Source organism: Saccopteryx bilineata, chromosome 6, assembly GCF_036850765.1.
Source record: "Saccopteryx bilineata isolate mSacBil1 chromosome 6, mSacBil1_pri_phased_curated, whole genome shotgun sequence".
NCBI lineage: Eukaryota > Metazoa > Chordata > Mammalia > Chiroptera > Emballonuridae > Saccopteryx > Saccopteryx bilineata.
Window position 1 is genome coordinate 35296171 of NC_089495.1, and position 23677 is coordinate 35319847.

At 38.2% G+C, this 23677-nt stretch overlaps 1 protein-coding gene across 7 annotated transcripts in view; it reads left to right on the plus strand.

Annotated features, from left to right (window-relative positions):
* The window catches only part of PSD3 (pleckstrin and Sec7 domain containing 3), a 619599-nt gene that overhangs the window by 511444 nt on the left and 84478 nt on the right, over positions 1 to 23677 (plus strand). For all 7 annotated transcript variants that reach the window (XM_066234423.1, XM_066234424.1, XM_066234425.1 and 4 more), the window contains one exon: positions 10045 to 10238. In XM_066234423.1, coding sequence (XP_066090520.1) covers positions 10045 to 10238 — 194 coding nt within the window. The remainder of the gene's footprint in view (positions 1 to 10044; positions 10239 to 23677) is intronic.

The following is a 23677-nucleotide window of genomic DNA, read 5'->3' on the forward strand; positions in this document are numbered from 1 at the left end:
GTACTCCGCTTAATGCTGGTGCGTGTGTGGGGTTTCTGAAAAGTTTATGTGAAGTTCACAGTTTAAGGCACGGGCTCACTAAAGACTGAGAGCAAATTACAGAATTAGAGAATGCTTCTCTTTCCCCCATCTAACTACCACATTATTAAAGGCCTATTTATAGCAGCTCCTTCTGCTCAGTACATTGTCTCTATCAAGAGAAAATGATTAACATACTAAAAGGTAATAGACTTGGTTTGGAGAGAGACAGAGCAAGCATCAGAACCAGATACATATATAGCAGGGATTTGGAATTATCAGACCAGAAATTTAAAACAGCTCTGATTAATATGCCAAGTACTCTAATGAATACAGTAGACAGCATGAAAGAACAGATGGGCAATGTAAGCATGCAAATGGAAATTCTAAGAAAGAACCAAAAAATAAATGCTAGAGATCAAAAACACTGTAACAGAAGTGATGAGTGCTTTGGATGGGCTCATTAGTAGTTGGACACATCTGAGAAGAGAATCTCTGAGCTTAAGAATATGAAAAGATGTGTCAATAGACATATAAGAAGATGCTTAATGTCACTAATCATCAGAGAAAGGCAAGTTAAAACAATGAAATATCACCTTACACCTGTGAGAAGGGCTATCATCAGTAAATCAACAACCAACAAGCACTGGTGAGGATGTAAGAAAAAGGGAACTCTCATGCTCTGTTGGTGGATATGCAGATTGGTACAGCCACTGTGGAAAGCAGTATGGAGTTACCTCAGGAAAAATTAAAAATGGAACTGCCTTATGGCCTTGCAGTTCCACTTCTGGAAATATATACAAAGAAACCTGAAACACTCATTTGAAAAAATATACACACTTCTGTATCCATTGAAGCATTATTTACACTAGCCAAGATTTAGAAACAGTTCAAGTGCCCATCAGTAGATGAGTGGATAGAGAACTATGGTCAAGCCCTGGCCGGTTAGCTCAGCAGTAGATCATTGGCCTGGCGTGTGGAAGTCCCAGGTTCAATTCCCAGTCAATGCACACAGAAGAAGTGCCCATCTGCTTCTCCACCATTCCTGCTCTCCTTCCTCTCTATATCTCTCATCCCCTCCCACAGCCAAGGCTCCATTGGAGCAAAGTTGACCTGGGTACTGAGGACAGCTCCATGGCCTCCACCTCAGGCACTAGAATGGCTCTGGCCACAACGGAGCAACGCCCCAGATGGACAGAGCATCGCCCCCTGGTGGGCATGCTGGGTGGATCCCGGTTGGGTGCATGAGGGAGTCTCTGCCTCCCCGCTTCTAACTTTGGGGGGAAAAAAGAAAAGAAGCTACGGTCGATTTACACAATAGATACTATTCAGCTATAAAAAGGGAGTCTAAGCTTTTGTAATAGCATGGATAGACCCAGAGAGTATTATGCTAAGTGAAAAGCCAGTCAGAGAAAGACAAATACCATATGATTTCACTTAAATGTGGAATCTAATGAACACAATAAACTAACAAAATAGGAACAGATTTATAGATACAGAGAACAGACTGACAGCTGTCAGAGAGGATGGGAGTTGGTAGACTGGGTGAAAAAAGTGAACGGATTAATTTTTTTAAAGGTTATTTTTACTTTAAAAAGATATACAATGAGATATCACCTTACACCTATCAGAATGGCTATCATGAATATATGAACAAACAAGTGTTAGTGAGGTCATGCACTGGTGGTAAGAATACAGATTGGTATAGCCACTATGGAAAACAATATGAAGGGTCCAGTGATTGCACTTCTAGGTATACATCCAAAGAAACTCAAAACTAATTTGAGGGAATATTAAGTGCACCCCTGTATTCACTGCAGGATCATTTACAATAGCCAAGATATGGAAGCAGTCCAAGTGCCCTTCAACAGACAGGTGGGTTAAAAAAGTGTGGCACACATATACAATGGAATATTACTCAGCCATAAAAAATGAAATCTTACCATTTGCAACAGTAAGAATGGACCCTGAAGGTATTATGCTAAGTGAAGTAACTTAGTCAGAGAAAGATAAATACCGTATAATTTCACTTATATGTAAAATCCAAAGAACAAAATAAACAAAGTTGAAGCAGACTCATAAATACAAGAAACCTCTAGCTGTCAGAGGGGAGGGCTAGAAAAAGATAGAAGGATTAAGAAGTACAAAATCGGTAGTTACAAAATAGTCATGGAAATGTACAATACAGCACAGGAAATAGACTCGATAATATTATAATAACTGTGTATGGTGACATCTGGCTACTGGAAATAATGAGGGGAAGGGATACTGTAAAGTATATGATTATCTAACCACTATGCTGTACATCTGAAACTAGTAAAAAATAATAATGAATGTAAATGGTAATTGAAAAATAAAAAATTCTTAAAAAAACATGTCAACAGAATTCAAAAATGGAAAAGCAGAGAGAAAAACACTGGAGGGGGGTTGGAACAAAATACCTGAGAACTGTGTGACAACTACAGAAGGTGTATCACACATGTAATGAGAATATCAGGAATAGAGATAAGAATTATTTGAAACAACAGTGACTAAGAATTTCCCCCAACCTAATGTTACACACCAAACAACAGATTCAAGAAACTCAGAACACCGAACAGGATAAAAACTACAAGTATTATTAAAAAAAAAAAAAAAACCTCAAAAACTAAAGACTCTACACCTAGGAAGATTATATACAATTTGCAGAAAATTAAAAAAAAGAAAAGAATTTTGAAAAAAGCCAGAGAAAAACACTTTACCTATAGAGTATCAAAATTACATTCAATTTCCCAGAAACCATGCAAGCAAGAAAAGAGTGTAGTGAAATATTTAAAGTGTTGAGAGAAAAACTCACCAACTTAAAATTCTATACCCTATGAAATTATTTTTCAAAAATAAAAAGAGACCAGTGACATCAGTCATTCTTGACTTCGCTTCCCTTCACAAGAAAAACTAACAACTATTCATGGACAAGACATCACTGGGAGAACCCTAGAAATTTGGAGTGAGTCTGAAGCGCCCCCCTGAACCACAGAAACCAAGACAGACCACATTAGAAGGGTAAGAGGAATGGCCATAGGTTGTACTGCCCCTCTCCCAGGCCAGCCCGGCTCCATACTGAGGTCTTCCCTAAGCCTGCAGTTCCTCCAGTGGGGAGAGAGCTTGGGATGACATCCAGCACCCCCCACAAGCATTGTGGGTTGCTTTGTGGGAGCCCCTACTCTAGTTTTGCCCCATGGTAAGGGTGTTTGTGTTGCTCAACTACTGGGGATCTGAGTAAGAAAGAAGGGGGAAAGGGACTTTTAATAACCAACACTCAGATCTTGGCAGTCTGGGCTTTTAACTGCAGAGCCCAAACAGCAGTCCCAACCAGAGGCTTTGTTCATCTGTGAAACCAAGGCAACGTTTCAGGGTAACCAGGGAATTTGGCAGAGTGCTGCTCTGCCTAATCTGAGTTCCTAAGTTCCTGAATGCGGGTGCTGCTGGCCCTGGAGCCTGGTCCGCCCCCAGCCAGGCAGAAGAGTCGAGTCATCACCGCGTCTCCTGTGGAGCATGTCCCCCAGCCACATCTGGCAGGAAGGATGGTGAGAGCCCCTGGATGCTGGGTAACCCAGCAGCTCCAGCCAAAACCCAGCAGGCAGAGCTGATCACCCCCAGAGCAAAGCCAGGGGCCCTGTTCAGCCAGGATCTTGAGACGCAGATGGCAGGAATCAAGACTGCACAGAGCATTATAGCTTTGGAGCTGTTTCTCTCACTGTGCCTGGGCAGGGAGACTGATTTGTAGTCCCACTTATGCCTGAATAAAGTCTTCAGTCACTTGACCAGGAAACCCACCAGACAGAACACACAGGAAGTTGCAGAGCCCACTTAAACAGGCAAGCACAGCCCATAGCTTTTCCTGTCTACAGAGCAAAACAGCTGGCCACATCTGACCAGAGTGTTCAGTGTACACTCTTGCCTGATTCAGCACCCTAGACAATGAGCCATGAAGGCCCTGGGTCTCATCTTGCTGCCTTGCCAAGGCAAAGAAGCTAATTCATAGCCCACCCACTGCTATATAGTACCCTGTCCCTCAGGATATATCCCTGTTGTTCCGTGGCACGTGACTCTGTAATCCAGTTTAAAGACGGGCAAAAGACCTGAATTAACAGTTTCCCAAAGAAGATTTATGACAGAGCAACGGGTACACAAAAAGCTGCCCAACATCACTAATCATTAGGGGAATGTAGATCAAAACCACAATAAAATACTCCATTACCCATTAGAATGGCTGCTATTAGAACCAGAACACAAATATTAGCAAGCACATGGAATAAAGGAACCGTGGGCACTGTCAGTGGGAATGTAAAGTTGTGCAGCCGCTATGAAAAACAATATGATAGTTCCTCAAATTTTTAAACAAATATTACTGTATGTTTTAGGAATTCCAGCTCTGGGTATATCCCCAAAAGATTTCAAAGCAAAGACTCAAAAAGATTTGCACATTCATGTTTACAGCAACATTATTGACAGTCACCAAAAGGTGGAAGCAACCCATGTGTCTCTTAATGGATGGATAGATACACAAAATGTGGTACAATTATATATATAATGTATAACAGAATATTATTCATCCTTAAAAAGGAAGGAGATTTCACCACATACCACAACATGGACGAACCTTTGGGACGTCACTCTCTGTGAAATGAGCCCGTCATAATGTATGATCCCACTGGTAGGAGGCACCACAGTTGTCACATTCATAGAGGCAGAATGGGATACTTCTTGCCAGTAGTTGAGGAAGGAGGGAATGAGAGGTTATTTAATGGGTATAGAACATCAGTTTGGGGCGATGAAAAATTCTAGAGATGTGGCCTAACCTGTGGTGGCGCAGTGGATAAAGCGTCAACCTGGAAATGCTGAGGTCGCCGGTTTGAAACCCTGGGCTTGCCTGGTCAAGGCACATATGGGAGTTGATGCTTCCAGCTCCTCCCCCCTTCTCTCTCTCTGTCTCTCCTCTCTCTCTCTCTCTCTCTCTCTCTCTCTCTCTCCCCCCGCTCTAAAATGAATAAATAAATAAAAAAATTCTAGAGATGGTTGGTAGTTTTTGTTTCACAAAAATGTGAGAGTACTGAATGCCATAGAACTTTACTATTTAAAAATGGCTAAAATGATAAATTGTATGTTAAATATTTTACTACAGTTTAAAAAAGGAAATGCACATATAAATGTGAATGTTGGAAGTGTCCTCACTTTTTCTGCCAATGGACTTGAATTTATCTTTATTATCCAGTTTCAATATCGTGCTCAGTGATGATTTCGCAGGTTAACACTTCAGCTCTGCTCCAGAAAATGTTTCTTTTTAACTGTTATTTGCACACACACACACATACACACACATACACATCCACACAGACAAAAACCCCACCAATTTATTTTCAGTGTTTGAATTTCACATAACAGGCCCTTAAAAATAACTTAGTTTTTGAGTTTGGTGCTAGCTTAACAGTTTTGTTACAGTTGAAACCTCACTATAATGAGACTTGCCAAATGGGGTATTTTATAATCTGCTCACAAGCTACGTCACGGTAACAATATTCAGCTTTTGTAAATTTTAGGAAGCAGTTGTTTTCCACTCTTTGTGGAATTTCAGTAAAACATAAGACTCCAATGGATTGGTATGATGTCTTATCCAATTTTTGTTTGTTTAAAAATAAAAGCACCCGTCATGAGTAAGGCAGAATGTAGGAAATATGTGGGTTACTGCCCTTTAGGAAGAACAGAGAAGTAGAAAGGTTATCCATCATCAGCACTAGAGCTGTTGCCATGCTTGGACTGCCTCATGATGTAGGACTTAAACCACCCAATGAAGGATACACTTGATCAGCAAGAGAACAGATTGTTTTAAAGAATGTTTGAGGGAATTTTGTACATTGTAAGGTGTTGTGATTTCTGGAATCTCAGTAGAATATACTCTACTAAGAATCTTTTTTTTTTTTTTTTTTTTTTTTTTAGTGAGAAGAGGGGAGATAGTTAGACTCCCATATGCTCCCTGACTGGGACCCACCAAGCAACCCCTGTCTGGGGCCCATGCTCAAACCAACCAAGCTATCCTCAGCACCTGCAGCTGACACTCAGACCAACCAAGCTATCCTCAGTGCCCGGGGCCAGCTGCAAGAGGGGAAGAGAGAGAGAAAAGGGGGAGAGGGAGGGAAAGAAAAGCAAATGGTCACTTCCCATGTGTGCCCTGACCAGGAATTGAACCCAGGGCGTCCACACGCCAGGCCAACACTCTATCCACTTAGCCAACTGGCCAGGATGGAATCTTTTTAAATGTACAAAATATTCATGTATGGGTCATTCTTTTCAAAATCAAAACAGAGAGCCCTGTTGGGTCTTCTCTGTTTTACTTTAACGAAATCCTTTATAATATCACTCTGAAAATATCTCAGTAGATCAGGGTACATAGGAAATCCCTAGTCAAGGGGCTGTTTTTTATAGAAACAAGTTAAGTTTATTTGTAGAATTATTTTTATTAGTATTATATATTTGTAAAATTATTTTTATCAGTATATTATATTAATTTATACCTGCTTTTATGTACAGTAGAAACAACCTCCCTTATGAGAGGCACTGGCATTTATTATCTCTGTAAAAATGATAAAACCTCACAATGATGTAATGATGCAATCAAGAATAATATGAATTCAGATATAACGTGATTGGTTTCTAGTCTCTGCCTCTTCCATGTTTCAAATGGAGCCAGGTAAAAGTCCTGGGGACTGAGGAGATATGGGGGGAAAAGCATGAAGAAAAGAGAAGGGAATGTGGGGGGCAGGAGGGCACTACCAAGGGAAGAAAGGTCCTCCCAGTATTGTTACTGGTATCACTTCCATCCTGGAAGTTCCAGCCATCACACAGCCACGTGTATTTAAGCCCAAAGACAGCCATCACCAGGTGGTGCCAACCTGCATCTCTTTCGAGGACAGATTCTACTCTCGGAGCCTGGCAAGGTCATTTCACTAACCTTCGCAATATCAAGAACACTTATTTGGCAGGATTGAACACTTCCGCTTACTGTCCGCGTTTTACTGAGCTGTACTCTGTTGAACATTTCTCCAGTTATTGTGCTATTATTGTCGTCTTTGGGTTTTAATGTCCCAATGCCATAGAATCTACAAGCCTTTCTAACAACAACCCTGTTTAAACAAAGTATAATGCGTGCCACTTCTATCATTTAAAAATTTTAGTAGCCACATTATAAAAGTAAAGAAAACAGGAAATACATTTTTTAATTGAACCTAGAGTAGCCAGAATATTATCATTTCACTATGTAATCCATATAAAAATTATTGAAATAATTTTCATTTTTTTGTACTAAGGCTTTTGAAATCTAATGTATGTTTTTCTACTTATTGAACATCTGAATTTGAGCTGTTCACATTTTAAGTTCTCAATAACCTTACGTGGCCAGCCTACTTGATAGAACTCACAATGGCCAAAGCTGGAAAAATTTGAGCAACAAATTAAAGAATAATACTGATTGATTATTACCCAGTGAAAGATTTAAATATCCGTTGTCCATACTTACAGAGAATTTCCAGTTAATAGTATAGGGGAAATGAGGAAAATAAAATCACCATTAGATCACCATAATAATTGTCACAGGCAAGATTCATTGATAAATGTTAAAATTAGTGGTCAGAAGTTTAAAGAGAAAGAGGATATTTTCATGGTTATAAAATATCTCCCCCAAATTATACAAAGAAAACTTTATATTATAGAAACTTACTCGATACCACCTTAACCAGTGATCAGGGTTAATATCCCTGGTAATAAAACATTGGGCACACTGAGAAGGTATATCATCTATAACGTCCTTCCCCAAATATATATAGCCTCAATTCCATTTTGAGAAAATACAAAACCTAAATTGGGGATAGTCTACAAAGTAATTGACCAGTACTCCTCAGAGTGTCAAGGTCATGAAGGACAAGGAAAGACTAAGGAATGTCATCGACTAGAGGAGGCATGACAACTAAATACACTGTGGGATAATGGATAGCATCCAGGAACAGAAAAATATTAATGAAAAACTGGTAAAATCTAAATAAAGTCAAGTTTAAGTCATCATTGCGTAGTGTTAATTTCTTTGTTTTAAAACATTTGCTGTAGTTAATACAAGATCTTAACATTAGGGAAACTGGATGATGGGCATATGAGAACCCTATCTTTGTAAATCTAAAATTATCTCAAAAAAAGTTAAAAGTAGCCCTGGCTGGCCAGTTAGCTCATTTGGTTAAGAACATTGTCCCAAAACAACAAGGTTACAGGTTCAATCCCCAGTCAGGTCACACATGGGAACCAAGCCAAAAATGCACAACTGAGAGGAACAACAAATGCTTCTCTTCTACCTCCCCTCTCTTTGCTTTCTCCCCTCTCTTTCCTTTCTCTCTCTGTCTTTCTAAAAAAAAAATAAAAATTAAGTCTTGGCTGGATAGCTCGATTGGTTGGAGTGTCGTCCCGGAGTGTGGAGGTTGCTGGTTCAATTCCCTGGTCAGGGCATATACAGGAGCAGCTGGATGTTCCTGCCTCTCTCCAAAAAAATAAAGTTAAAATTGAAATATGGATGCCTTAGAGCACGTGTTATTTTCATATATATCACAATTACTTAAAAAATACCAGTGGAGAAAAAGGCTATATTTCTTTGATCACTAAATAAACACTTTTTATGATAATATTGTGGTTTATTTTAAATACATTTTATTGATGGTTACTTTTGTTGAAGTTTTAATAAAAAGATTCAATAATCAAAGTTTCATAAACAGTGGAACCAGATGTAATTCAGAAAACTAAAACAGGGGAACTAAGACAAATGCTCCATTGCCATGCTGTGTTTTCCAGGAGTCTATCAGAGCTTATTAACTTTCTATTTTTATTATTATTATTAAGTGAGAGGCAGGGAGGCAGAGACACAGACTCCCGCATGCACCCCAACTGAGATCCACCTGGAAAGCCCCCTATGGATTGTTGCTCTTGCCTATCTGGGGCCATTGCTCCGTTGCTCGGCAACTGAGCTATTTTAGTGCCTGAGGCGAGGCCATGGTGCCATCCTTAGCGCCTGGGGCCAACTTGCTCAAATGAGCCATGGCTGTGGGAGAAGGGAGAGAGAGAAAGAAAGAGAAGGGGGAGGAAAAAAGGTGAAGAAGCAGATGGTCATTTCTCCCATGTGCCCTGACCGAGAATTAGTCCCAGGACTTCCACACACCAGGCTGATGCTCTACCACTGAGCCAGCCAGCCAGGGCCAAGCTTATTAACTTTCTTCTTCTCTTCCCTCCTCTGTATTAGATGAATGTAACCATCCATTTTCCTCTTTTACTTAATGTGCATTACAATCTCAGGCATGGCTGATAGGGTGTCCCAAACTTTCATGTGGTTCAGAAAATATAATAGCTATTAGATGCCAAAGTAGTGCACATGGTGCCACCATCCTAACCCATTGGTAACTTTACCTGATGTTTTAATATTTGAGATTAACCTGGTTATTTGGCAGGTATAGTTCAATGCTGTTTGACAGATAGAAGTCAATGCTATTCATTGGACTTATAACTATTTGTTGTAGTATTCTGTATGCTTGGTGTTGTACTAGAGCTAGACCATGCATATATCAAAAACCAACATCAAAATCATAATCTCTGCCAAAGAACTTCTACTTGTTTGAAAGAAGACAAACATGAAGGCACTGTAGTGGGTAGAAAGAGCAGAGACTTAAGAGATTTTATAATTATATCCTCCCTATCTCTTCCTTTAATTACTATATCTGTACCATTGGTGTATATTTCAACCTGTTTGCTTATCTCAATGTAGGGTATTGATGCCAGTCTTACAGAATTGTCATGATCATTAATACCTTGCATATAGGAGATATTTAGTAAATGATAGCTGATATTATCATGGTGGTTATTAAGGCTGCTAAACCATTGGAAAATATGATAGTTTATTACACTAAATAACTTTGTTGAATATTGTGGTGGGTGCTCAATCTTTGTGTCTCCTCCCTTTAGAGATGATGAAGAGAAAAAGAAATCTCCGTCAGAAGGTACTGATGAAAAGGCTAATGGTACACATCCAAAGACCATCAGTCGTATTGGGAGCACCACCAACCCATTCTTGGACATTCCCCATGACCCAAATGCTGCTGTGTACAAAAGTGGATTCTTGGCTCGGAAAATTCACGCAGATATGGATGGAAAGAAGAGTAAGCATCATTTGTTGTCATTTTGTATTTTATTTATTTCATCTTTTGGCTCAAAATTGAAAGTGAATTTGTATGAAGTAAAGTCGAAGATGAAGGAAAATTCTATTATGTTGACCTAGAAAGGTATTATTGAAGTTTGATAAAACCACTAACCCTAAGTCAGAGATCCACTGTGGCATCTTATCATCTCCAAGTAGAATTACAGAACTTCAGAAAGGAAAGGCTTCTTACAGATTATTCATCTCTCACTTTTTATTCATTTAGTCTTGCTTTCAACAAATAATTCTGAGCACCTACTATGTGCTAGGTATATAGTAGTGAATAGAATAGACAAGGTCCCTGTCTTCATGTCATTTACATTTCTGGTCATTATGGGAAAGGTTGAACGTATAACACATAGAATGGAATAAAATCCAGAGACAAAGCAGGAGGGAAAAAATTTAAAACTCAAGCACATGTGCAAGAGTTGGCCCTGTGGAAGATGGACAGGTGCGACGTAGGCGAGCATGGCATCACTGGGAAATTGAAGGAGTCCCATATGACAGCTTTGTGAAGTATGAGACATAAATATCTGCTGACAGATATAGTCTTTGAGATTTGAGAAAAATGGAGTATGTTTCCATGTTTAGAATAACCTTTACAAAGTGAAATAGCAATTTGATGTAGTTGAACAGGCGAAATAAGCTGACATGTCTGCTAAAATTAGTAGGCTCTGCCTCCAAGGTGTCCCTGCTGCCCGCAGAGACAAGCATCAGTGCTGGGATGGGCAGTACCGCTGTTTCCATCTGTGACTGGGCACTGTTTCTTCCTGTGCGAGCATCCTCTGTAGGTTACAGTCAGGGGAAGCACTGCAGTAGAGTGACTTTGACACTGACTTACAGGCTGAGCAGGTTTCTGAATGTTTCCGAGTTCTTCAGGAGTCCCCCCGTCATATGTCCTGTGCATCCTCTGCACTAGCCTACAAACTACTTCACTTTCTCTAACAGCATGGTTTCGGAACTCTTGTAGTTGCAGGTGACGGTAGTTCCAACTAGCTCAGGGATAAAAGGGCAAGGACACACCGGAAGATGAAGAATTGTCACTAGAACCATTTCTGTCTCTACATTATATTGCATGTCAGCCGTATTCTTTGAAACAGAACTCTCTTACATGGCTGGACACATGGTGATTAGCAGCACCGTAGAGCATATATTCAGTTTTGTCACCAGAAGGATTCTTTTTCATCCCACACTTCCAATTTAGTGTGTTCTGGGGCAGGACCCTGATTTGTATGACTGCGGGTATGGGGTGCTATCCCAGCACCAACTTGGTTGTCATGGCAACAGGAAAGTTCCATCAAGAAGGAGTAAGATACAGTTCTCAGAGAAAGGGGCTACTTGGTAGATAAAGCAATAGGCATTCATCTCTGTGTTCCCAGCCTGCACACACACACCCTTTCTCCAGATATGGAGTTCAAACAACACTGCTGCCAAACATAGTCCAGTCTTTCATTTATAACCTCAAATACACATATACTCATCTCTGTCCCACATGCCGTGTCTAACTATGGCTCCCATCTCCAGGGCTAAAATTTGCCAGTTGGTATCCGTCCTCCTCAGGAGGGATGTGGCTTCACTTGGTAGGCTAAATGAAAAATACAGAAATAACTGACATACTTCAGATGAAGTACTAGAGGCAAAAAAAGGAAAACGGAATAACTGTGATTTAAAATGCCAGTTCAAGAAAAGGAAAAAAAAACAACAAGGAAGCCAAACAGCTACCACTGATTCAGAGAATGTTACTACATCCTGCTGGACCAGAACAAATTTAACCCACTTGAGCATCTTTTCATGGATTCACGTCCCTAGTAACGGATTAACATACTTGGTTAACTTACTCCATGTCCCCAGGTTCAGCCTACTGATGAAATTTTCTTTGTCCATGTTTTCCTGCACCACCTCTGAGGATTATTGGAGAGAATTCCCCAGCCAGAAGTTCTGTTTCCTTAACAGTCCACTGCACATGAGTATAGATAGAAAACCTGGGAGTTTCTTACTAGTTGAGCCATCATAGACCTCTTGTCCCCCGAGGCCAAGGTTTTCCTTCTAATGAAACTTCTTTAGGCTTTAGTTAATTCCTTTGAGAACTTCTGGGTCACTAGGGCAGTTTTAAGTGTCACAGGACTTTTATCTTGTCAGCAACTTAAAGAGTTCTGCCTTTTACCTGCCTCTGCTTCTCTGTTTCTGCTCCTGCCTCAGGACAGAAAAATAAGTGGCAAACAGCTGGATCAAGTAACCTGGGGCTGACTGGGCCCCCGTCTGTGACTTCCTGCCTGTCTGTTGCTTTACCACCGGGGGCTTCCTCACGCTGCCTTTGAGGGAGGGGTATTGGAGGGAGTCTCCAAGTTCCAGCCACCTTCAGTTCTTTGGGCTCTTCCTGTCTATTCTCATTCCAATTTTCCATGTTTTTTCTAATCACTTTAGTGTGGGCAGATAATTTAACTTTTCCAGTACAGAAAGTGAATAATTTCTAGTAATAACATACACTAAAATATACCAATTTAAAGTGTATAGTTCAGGTTTTGCAAAATATATACAGTTGTGTAACCACTGTCACAATCAAGATATATAACATTTTACCTGAAAAAGTTCCATTGTACTTTTTGCAGTTAATTTCCCCTTCTTTATTCCCAGCCTGTGGCATCCACTTATCTGTCCAAAAGGACTATATTTTTACCTTTTCTAGAATTTTAGTAAATGGAATTATAGATACTGTTTTGTGCTAACTTCTTTCACTTAGCATTGTTCTTTGTAAATGCATCCATATTGCTGTGTGCTGTGTGAATTCGTAGTTTGCCTCTTTTATTGCTGAGTAGAATATTCATTCCATGGTTTGGATGCCCCACAGTACACACATTCAGCAGCTAGACATTTGGTTGCTGTCTGTTTATTGGCTGTTGTAAATAAACCTGCTTTGGACATTCACACACAAGTCTTTGCCGTACATGTTTTTAGAAGTTGTCTAGGAGTAAGGGAGTGAAATTGTTTGGGTGTATGTTAAGTGTATGTTTGACTTTATAAGAAACCAAACTTTTTTCCAAAGTGTCTATACCATTTTGCATCTTTGCTAGATATGCATGTTATATCCTCTTGATAAAACAATGCCTTTGTCATGAAATAATTCTCCTTATCCTGGTCACATCCCTTATTTCGATGTCTAATAGTGACTCTCGCTTTCTTTTTAGTTTTAGCACAATGCACAGAATATTTTTTCTAAACTTTTAAATTTGATCCTGATCTTCTGAACGCACCTGCCTTTCCGTTTTGAGACGTGGTCACTGTAAACAAACATGAAAGGTGCTTTCTATTCCTTATGTCTGATGCGCTCTGAAATACAGCAATTTTTACTTCTACTACATTTTGAAAGAAAAACAAACAGTGCTTTCCTAGAACATAAGCTCCAAATAATTTTTAAGACATCTGTAATGATACGTTCGAAGCATATTTATCATGCTAAGTCTATAGACATTTATTTGGCTTCATCACGTTCAGTATAGGTAGGGCTCTATTGGCATTTGTACATATAGATAAACACGGCCAGGTTCTCTAATGACAGATATCACTAAAACTTTTTAGTAAATGAAGATTTAGGTCAAAGCTCTATGGAGAAACTTAAAACCTGATTAACTTGTCTCTAAATGACCACTTGTCTGACTTAAGATTTGATATCTTTCATTTTCTTAATGAACTCTAGGCTCAATTTGTTAGATGGCAATGCATAATTGCTCATATAAACATTTTAAAAACCTTGGAGGTTTTCTTTGCTTCATTTTATTTAATTATTTAGCCTTTTGAAGATATACGCAGCTCCGAATTTCTGCCTCCAGGAGACAAACCATGATTAAAAGCAAACGCTGTGTCTCTCATAAAAGAGCGTGTTTACCAAGCCCATTAAATCTGACATTAAGGGAAAGCTTTGCACAGTCAAATTTGGCAAAAGAAATGTGTCTCCTGGATTTTGTCAGGCAGAATGAAAAACAGTTCGACATAAGCTTTTAGTTTTAGATGTAAGATACCTGTGGAAATCAATAAAGTGATGGGAAACAAGGTACTGAAAAGATGAATGTTCTTAATGATGATGATAATAGTCGTAATTAAATGATTACTCAGTATTACAGCTTTATCCTAACACTTCATATATTAACTCGTTTAATGATCGCCCTATGAAGCAGGCATTATTATCGTCGTCGTCATCATCATCATCATCATCTCCAGTTTACTGAAGAGGAAATTGATCCTAAATGTCTTATTCAAGGCTGCAGTATAGAATCACAGAACACCTGCTGAAACTGAAGTCTGAATATAGCAAATTGATTGTAGCATATTGTTAAAAAACCAATGCCCATGAGAAAATATATGCTTAGAAAACATTTAGGTTCAGCATGTTTTGTGTGATTGGGACAGTCCATCACTATGCAGCATGCATTTAGATGACTAGAGGTTCAAATTAGGGCCAATGAGGACTAAACATGGCTTTTACTTGTCCAAAACAGTGCATTTTGTAAATTGAATTGCATGAATTTATTTGGGCATTTTCCAGTTGACTGTAATTTCCACAATTCCCTGTAGTGTCACACCAGGCCTCCTCACACAATAATTGCCATTTTTCTGACCCTCGAGTTTTTTGAAATTGTGACTCCTCACCCCCAATGTAGACTGGCATAGCACCCAAGACATGGGGACAAATGGACAGAACCCTACATAGTGCTGTATTTATATTTTAGTGGTGCTAAATGAGGTTCTTGTCTAGTTTTTGTTACCACAGCTTATAAGCTGAGAAGTAAGTAATGACTTTTTTCTCTACATGAGTTAAGCACTTCTCAATAGCTAAGACTATCTGTGTGCAAAGATTTGAAACACAGCCTCTCTCTTCTAAGGAGCCTATTTTTACTTGTATTATATAGAGAGTAATTACAGTCTGGAATCCATAGTACAAATTTTTAAATGCATACACTTAGCTAAAGTACCACATAACGTGTTCAAAATTGAGTGGGGAAAGTGCCCTTGGGACCATGCTGACAGATATCTCCCAGTTAGCAAGACATCAGTAGGACAGTGGAATAGAAGAGTCTAGAAGCAATGGTGTTCAGTGTATATGATAACTTGATGTATATAACATAGGAAGTAATTCAGATAATTAGGGACAACAGAAATGTCTCAGTAAATGGTGCTGAGGATATATGTGGCATGTGGGTGGGTGGAGTGTGGGCAGAGAGTGGTGTGTGTGTGTGTTCTCCACATTAGTCCAACCAGAAAAATAAGTTTCAAGTAGATTAAAGGTAAACATTTGAGAGACAAAATCTAAAAATTTTAAAAGAAAATGTGGAATAATATCTTGGTTGCCTTTAAGTAGAGAAGGATTTCTCAAGATTTAGGGGGAAAAAAGCATTATAAATATATAATGATACATATGATTACATTAAAAGTAAAGCCTCCTTTATATTAAAGTCCTCTTTAAAAAGTTAAAAGTCAGTCCACAGATTGGGAGAAGATAGTTGTAGCATATTACTAATAAAGGATTAATATCCACAATATATATAAAAAAAAGAAATCTTGCACAAATTAGAAAGGACAGTTCCCTAGAAAAATGGGCAATAATTTGAACAGACTATTCACAGAAAAAGAAATTGAGATACTGGTAATCAGTAAATTTATGAAGAGGTACTGAACCTTATCAATAATCAAGGATAATCAAATTAAACACACAATAAGATACCATATCACATATGTCACATTGGCCAGAATTTGAAAGGATGATAATACCAAATGTTGGCAAGGATTCGGAGCAGTGACCACTCTTCTGCCCTGTGAATGTGTCGATGGTATCACCACTTTGGAAGATAGCAGTAATTGGTAAAATTGAAAACAATTACAATTTTGTCTCAGTTAATCCAATCATAGTTGAATATTTCCAGAAACTCTTAAAGAGAGGGAATGTTCATAGCAACATTGTAATAGCTCAAAATTAAATATCCTAAATGGCCCTTAATAAGAAATTAGAGGGATTTTATCTATCATATAATGGAAAACTATGTAACAGTGTGAAACAAGGAACTAGAGTTCTGTCAATCACAGGGAAGCTCTCACAAACATAGTATTAAAATGAAAAAAATCAAGTTGCAGAAGAATGTACGCATATGATAACATTCTAAAGCATACAGCACTGTTTTTAGTAAGAATGCATTCACACACAGAAACTATTAACTATGGAGTAGGGGTTACTCTGGCAGGGGAAGAACATGCCATCAGTGAGGAATACCCAGCAGTTCAGCTATACAGGGTGGAGCAAAAGTAGGCTTATAGTTGTGAGTACACAAAACACAAGAGTTTATTCTTGTATTGTTATTTATTATTGCATTATTTTCCACACAAACAACTGTAAACCTACTTTTACCCCACCTTGTACTGATAATTTTTTAATTAAGTGATAGTACCTATATGTTGACTTTATTGGTCTTGATAACCGTTTGATGTCTTAATGTTTCATAATAAATGTTTATAAACTTAATAGAATAACTGATGCATAGGAAATTTAGAAACAATTGAGGGTTGTTTTTTTTAAAATCTGTGCAAGAATAACAGCAAACCAGAAAAATAAAAATTAGTATTCACTATCACCACAGTGTAACCTTTTAAAACTTTACCAAAATAATAGGATTTTGGTGGGGTTTTTTTTTCACTTTTGGAAGTACAAAAGATTTAATTATTGGGAGGTAAAACCAGACAGGAGGCATGAAGGAAAGCCAGGAAGGTGGGAAGAGACCTGCTAACAGAGGAAACAGAAAGTTGCGTTGTTAGGATGCTCTACTGGGGGAGCCAAGAGAGACAGATGCGTAAAAGGCCACTCAAATATACTGGGAAAATGGACTGAAGTGGTTAAGTTTACTAAATCATCTTGTCGCACAACAGAAAAACAAGAGAGAATTTTACAGTCTATTAAAACAGCACCTTGTTTAGTGTTCTGATGGATAGTACCCACAAAAACAACTCAAATGTCAAAATATTTTCTTTTGAAAAAAATATTTTCTTTTGGAAAATGGAAGTGGGGGAGTTGGGAAGAAGCACATTAAAGAGGTAATTATGTGGTCAGCTCACTTCAATAATTTTGAAATGTTTTAATCGCACTACAGCTTCAGTACTGGTTCTCCAGTGATTTTACCCAATGGAGATTTGTTTCTGATTTGAAATATTGAAATGTTCGTTGCCTTTTAAGGATGTGAGAACCATATTTGGTTGACATTTTCAATCCCAGTTCAAACTGCATCTAAGGAGTGTTGGGGAGCATCTTGAGAAGGTTGGGGAGGCTCACGCACTTTAGACAGGTTTTCATACTTGCCTGTCAGCAAAAGCGTTACAAATTTAGTCCCACATGTCAGATTTGAGAGAGTAGATGTTGTTCTGAGTCACACACACTGAAAATAGAGTTTATAATGGCAGTGCTGGTAGAAGTCTTTGCTATTGTGTAACATTAGGAACAGTGACACTATAATTAAGACATAAAAGTGGTATAGGTGCCCCTCCCCCCTGAAAATAGTCATTTCCTCCTGTTAGAGAAAGACTCTTTGAATGAAGGCAAAGCAATTATTTTAAAACCAGGCCAAGGTCCCCCTTCCTTCCTCTTTGTGTCCTGTGGCAGCAGGGTCTGTATTGAAGTGATACGAGCTCTGATAAAAGGTCAAAGAGCAGCACAGAAAGGCAGCCCCTCAAGCTCTCGAGTAGTAGTTTGGCCCAGGATATGTTTTGGTGGCATTTTATCTGTTTTAATGGGAAATGCCTCTTCACAATTTTACATATAGACTAAAAGAATAAGTTTTAGCTGTTTCAGTTTCGTTTTGATGGCTCGTGCCTTTTTCAAAATCCACCCTTTGCAGCACTGGAGTAAAGTTGGTTGAAAGAGGTCACTCACCGTTCTCGCCAGAAGAACTACTTTTGACAAGGACCCAGGGAATAGGAACTGCAATCTTTTAGCACCAAAAAGAAAAAGAAAAATAAATGGCAGTCAGTATTTCTTCCTGAAGGAGACACATGCAGTTTTCACTGCATCTGATTGTTCTGTTTGTACTGTTGACGTGTTTTGTTTACATTTTTGGTTTAATTAACATTTAAGAGAAAGAAGAAAATAATCTTGATGCCTCTGTTATGGTTATGTAATGTAGTGCTTCAAATCCTTCAGTAATCTGATGAAAACTTGAAATTAAAAATGCATTACCAGTTTCCTAAAGGTAATAATGACGGTGCTAGAAATTCATGCACAAAAAAAATTACCACTGGATTGTCTAGACTTGAGAATTTGAGCTTTGAAATGAAATGGGTCATTGATTCGTTTTAAAAACCACTTCTGAGCAGCAGCTGTGTGCCAGTTCATCACTCTTGATGAGGCATAAGAGGAGGGAGAGGCTGTACCTGAGTAGGCATCATGCAACTTAGAGCTGAACTGCAAAAAGAAGTCCATAAAACCTTTGTACACAAAGATCGAGGATAAGATTATTCTGGCCAAGAAATAGATAACCAAAAGCCTTAAGGTGAGAAGCATCAAAATGAGGCTGATACCCGTTAAGGTGTTTAGCACAGCAAAGCACCCATTTTAGCTTTTTTGCTATTTTTGCTATTTTAGCTACAGAATATCCTCATCTCATGGTACTCATCATCTTAGAAACAGCTTATTGGACAATAAAAGATGAACTAACAAGCAAAATAGAGACAGACTCATACATAGAGAGCACGCTGACGGCTATGGGAGGGTAGGCGGGGACTGGGCAAGGGAGGTGGAGGGTTAGAGCTAAAAAAACAAAAAAACACTTCATGGACACAGACAAGAGTGTGGTGATTGCCAGGAAGTGGGGGAGGTGGAGGAGGGTGGGGAGCATAAATGGTGATAGATGAAGACTTGGCTTGAGGGGATGAGGGGTGAACACACAATATGGTGTAGAGATGTGTTGTAGAAGTGGGCATCTGAAACCGGTATAATTATGTTAACTAGTGTCACACTAATGATGTCAATAAAATAAATAAATATTCATTGTATAAAATATGGTAGAGCAATACAGTATCATTCTTTGCAATCATTCTAAAAATGACGTTGACATATCTATAGATATATACACACACATATACATAGAAGTGTTTAAAAGAACAAGTATAATATTCCAATTGTGTGGCAATTGTCCGTATAGTAAAATAATTAGGAGGTTATATACCAAAATGTTAATCGTGGTTGTCTCTAGTGATTAGGCTGGTGATTTTATATTTTTTTCTGTGTGTTTTTCTGCTATTTTTCCTTATTTTTAAATTAACTTTATTTTTGCCATTAACACTGGACAAGTATAACTATTTTATCAGGGAAAAATAATATTTTATGTTAAACACTTGTTATTTAAAATATGACATCAATACAATGGAATGTTTTAAAATCTTAATAAAATATCATTATGTCTAAAAATATACACAAATGTTTTTAAAATAATGACAAACGAAAAAAGGTAAAACAAATGTTTACTATATAGCATGATTACCAATAAAAAAAAAAAAGATGAATTAAGGTAAGATGGGTGGGTAGTTTCCCTCTCCTTTAAAAATTTGCTTAACAGCGGTCGCACTGCAGTTTTTACTGTAAATAAATTGGAGTGGGGGATGATTGGGACAGTTGACAAACGTGGTTTCATGTTGTTTCTGCGCACTTAGTAATTTGCATAAAGGTTTCTGGTTGCCTTTCAGTGGGAATGGACCTCTGGAGCATTGGGAGTCTGATGGAGGGGAGGAGCTCCGCCCGACTTGGAAAGCAGAGTTAAACAAGCAGTGGTACCTCTCCAGAGGCCGACCATGGTAGTGGGCCATTTTCTGGTCCTTGTATGCAAGCAGCCTTGTAGTGAAGAATGGCTTTTCCAAAGGAGAAGCTGGAAGTCTGGCCTGAAGCTGCTAAGGTTGCCGAAGCTGTCAGACTGCTGTCACATTCTCAGAACAGATTCTGTTAGAGGCTGCTCGTCCTTGTCGCTAGGAATTGTTTCTATTGGCCTGTATTCTAGTTCACCCAGAAGCATATTTTAAAGATGCCCATGGGCCTTGGGCTGTTTTATAATTACAGTAGCTTATTTGATTTGCTGTTTGTCGAAATGCGTGCTCAGCAGGGTCTTTGACTTTGACATCTTGGTCTAAGGTGCTCGTGAAGTTGAAGAAATCTGATTGGGTGTCACTTGAAAAGCTTGCCTGTCTGATTCAGCAGTTACCTGTGCTTCTCAGCTAGATTGTGATAACTTAACCTTACGATCTGTGTTAACACTTTGTTCTGAGTTTTATAATGAGCTCTATAAATTACTCAAGAAATTATGAAAAAAACCTTACGAGGCTTGATTTTCTTGGAGTTGTTTCATACCTTTCACATGTAATGAACTTAACTGAACTTCAGTACATTTTGCTGTGTCCAGCTTTTTAGATGGTTATTAAAACAAGTTCTCCAGCTTCCTTTAGCTTATGAGAATTATGACCACAGTGAGTATAGTTGATAATACTGTATTGCATATCTGAAAGTTGCTAAGAGAGCAGATTTTGAAAGAAAAAAATTGCAACATATATGATGGCAGACATTAACTAGACTTATTGTGGGAATTATTTCACAATATATATAAATGTCCAATTATTTTGTGCACCTGAAACTAATATTATGTTGTATGTCAATTATATAGTTTAAAAAATTATGAGATCATATTTGTTTCTTAGAATTGTGAATTCCCTTACCAGAGAGGTTCATTCTTTAATAACCCTTGACAACCCATCGTAATTTGTCAGGCTGTATTTGTTGCTTATGAGCCTGAGTTGTCACTGATACCTTATTTTCATATCCAACATCATGTTGTTGAAATAATCTGTTGAAATAAGCCATCAGAATTTTATCCTGCTTTCTCTTCTCCTTGAGCAACCTGAGCTTTCTAATATGTTTCACCTAAATGATAGAGAAAAATGCCTCTTTTAAAAAATTTCTTTAGTATTTGTTGAGTCACAATTTACATGCCTATTTAGAATATCTGACTTTTTTGTTTGTTTGGTTTTAATCTGCTCTCTGGACACAGCGACAAACCAAGCAAAGTACCTCCTTGGAAGTTCCATTCTATTATAAGGGGAGCTCAGTAATAAACTTACACGTGGCATTTCCAAAGGGTGTGAGTGCTCCAGACAAGAGCAAAGCCAAGGTGAGGAGAGAGTGGAGTGGCAGGTGCTGTGTTGCGTAGAGTGATTGAAGAGACCTCTGTGTGAGGTGACATTTGAATGAGAGATCTAGCTGAAGTGAAAGGGCAGGTCATGGCGATATCTGGGGAAAGGAATTCTAGCCGGAAAGAATGTGAGGTATAGTTCATTTGTCAAAATTCTAAACAAATTTATATGATGCTAGTACTTCTGTTTTTCCTGATAAATAATTAGATATTCAGAGTCATTTTTGTGTTTCTTCCTGCCTGCATGCTCTTTCCTGTACCCTTAGTTTATAATGATAAGTCCTTGTATGTTCTGTCCTCTTTCCCAACCTCAGCACAGGTCGTTTAAATCCTTCCCGTGCTTCTAATAGTGGCCACCTGTGAAGCTATCTCCTGGCTGAGTAGAGAAAGACACTTGTAAGTTTGGACATTTTTGTAGCCTCTTACTTAGGTAAAAAGTTCTCCATCAGCTTTTGTCCCTTTTCCCATTATTTATTTTTATTGTTTGTATTTATATTTGACCTCTCCAATATCAACACCGGTCTCAGAACAAAATAGAAATAATAAATATATTAATAAAAGATGGCACACCACCCTCCCCTAAATTGAGGGTGGAAGGTTTATCTTCTTTCTGTTAAAAATTCACCAATACTATCAGGAGTGTCTTCTTCTCCAAATGTTGACTTTAACAAAGAAAAATTCTGAATACATGAATGAAATTTAAAAAGTATGTCTTTCTGTTTTAGCATGAAAATTGGATGCATTTTCTTTTAGTACACAGTAACCTTAGCCTAAAAAAACATATTTTTAACAGATCCACATATATTAACTCATCTAATTTTCAGAATAACCCTATGAGGTAGGTACTGTTTTATTTCTATTTTACAGAGAAAGGAAGTGAAGCGTGGAGAGGCTAAGTGACTTCCCCAAGGTCACTCAGGTGAAACCAGAATTTCAAACCAGATGTTCTCTATAGAAAATGTTATGTTCACTTCTGTTCATCTTGATAAACGGTGGTGTTAATTAGCAATGCTATGAGACTTCCATAATTGTGATTCACATTTTGATTTAATGTCTTAGTCCAAAATATAGAGATGGTAGAGGTCAAAAGAAAAAATTTTTTCCCCTTCAAAGTCCTGCTGAAAACTAAATGCTCATTTAAAATCTTTGCCTTCCAAACTTTACTCAGTAATACAATTAATTACTTCTTCCCCTCTTTACCTGGTTGAAACCCACTGTGATTTTCTCAGGTTAGTGCCCTGCTACCATCTGGTTTATACAGCTTATCATGTTGTATTAAGTCAGATTTTTAATAGGACTGCTTCTAATGGGAACTCTTTAGGGGTCGGGTCTGTGTTCCTAATAATCTTTACATAACAAACATTTTAACAAAATTGTAAAGTAATTATGGTATATTGTAGAATATTCATTTTATAGACTTATGACCAGAGTTGTTAGGTGATTTGTCCAAAATCAGAGAAATAATGGACATCAGGGTGTGAATAAAATCCCAAGTCTCTAAGCTCCCAGTCCAGGGTACGTTCTGCCATTCCAGACTGATTTAGGGTAAGAGTCTTGACTTCTTAAAGGAATAGAACCATATCCAGAGTGAAGGTCCACTCTCGGGGGGACAGCTTGCGTAGGGTATTTCCCAATTCTCTTTCGTTTTAGGTTCTGTTCTCTGTCAGTATTATAAATGTATTCCTATCACACAAAGGAAACAACCGTTTTTCTGGGAAGAACAATAGATATTGGTGGTACTTCTGGTTCCATTCAGCTGCCCAGTTTTTCCTTTTATAAGGTAGAGTTGATGATATGTAATAGCTTGCAATCTTAAAGAGGAAGATTATAAAAATTAACTGGTTTTTCAAAAATGTGTAAATTACTTTATGTGTTTTAAAGGTGTTATTTATTAATATAAGAAAGTAATAGTACTAGTTTGTTTCTATCACTCTGTTATAAACCTTGGGATAATTCATATTGTCCGTTGTTAATGTGTTGTGCCTCATTCCCCAAGGTGACTTCTGTTATGCACAACTTGAATTCTGTTGCTTCAAGCAGTAATCTGAAAGTGTCTGAGTTTACTCTATTAATTAAAATCTAATAGTACTTCATGGTGGCACCTGAAGATATTTTATGAAAGAAAGTTAGGGATAAATATGCAAGGATTACCTTTAACTTCACTTAATGATTTGTAGGGATATCATCTATGAATTCA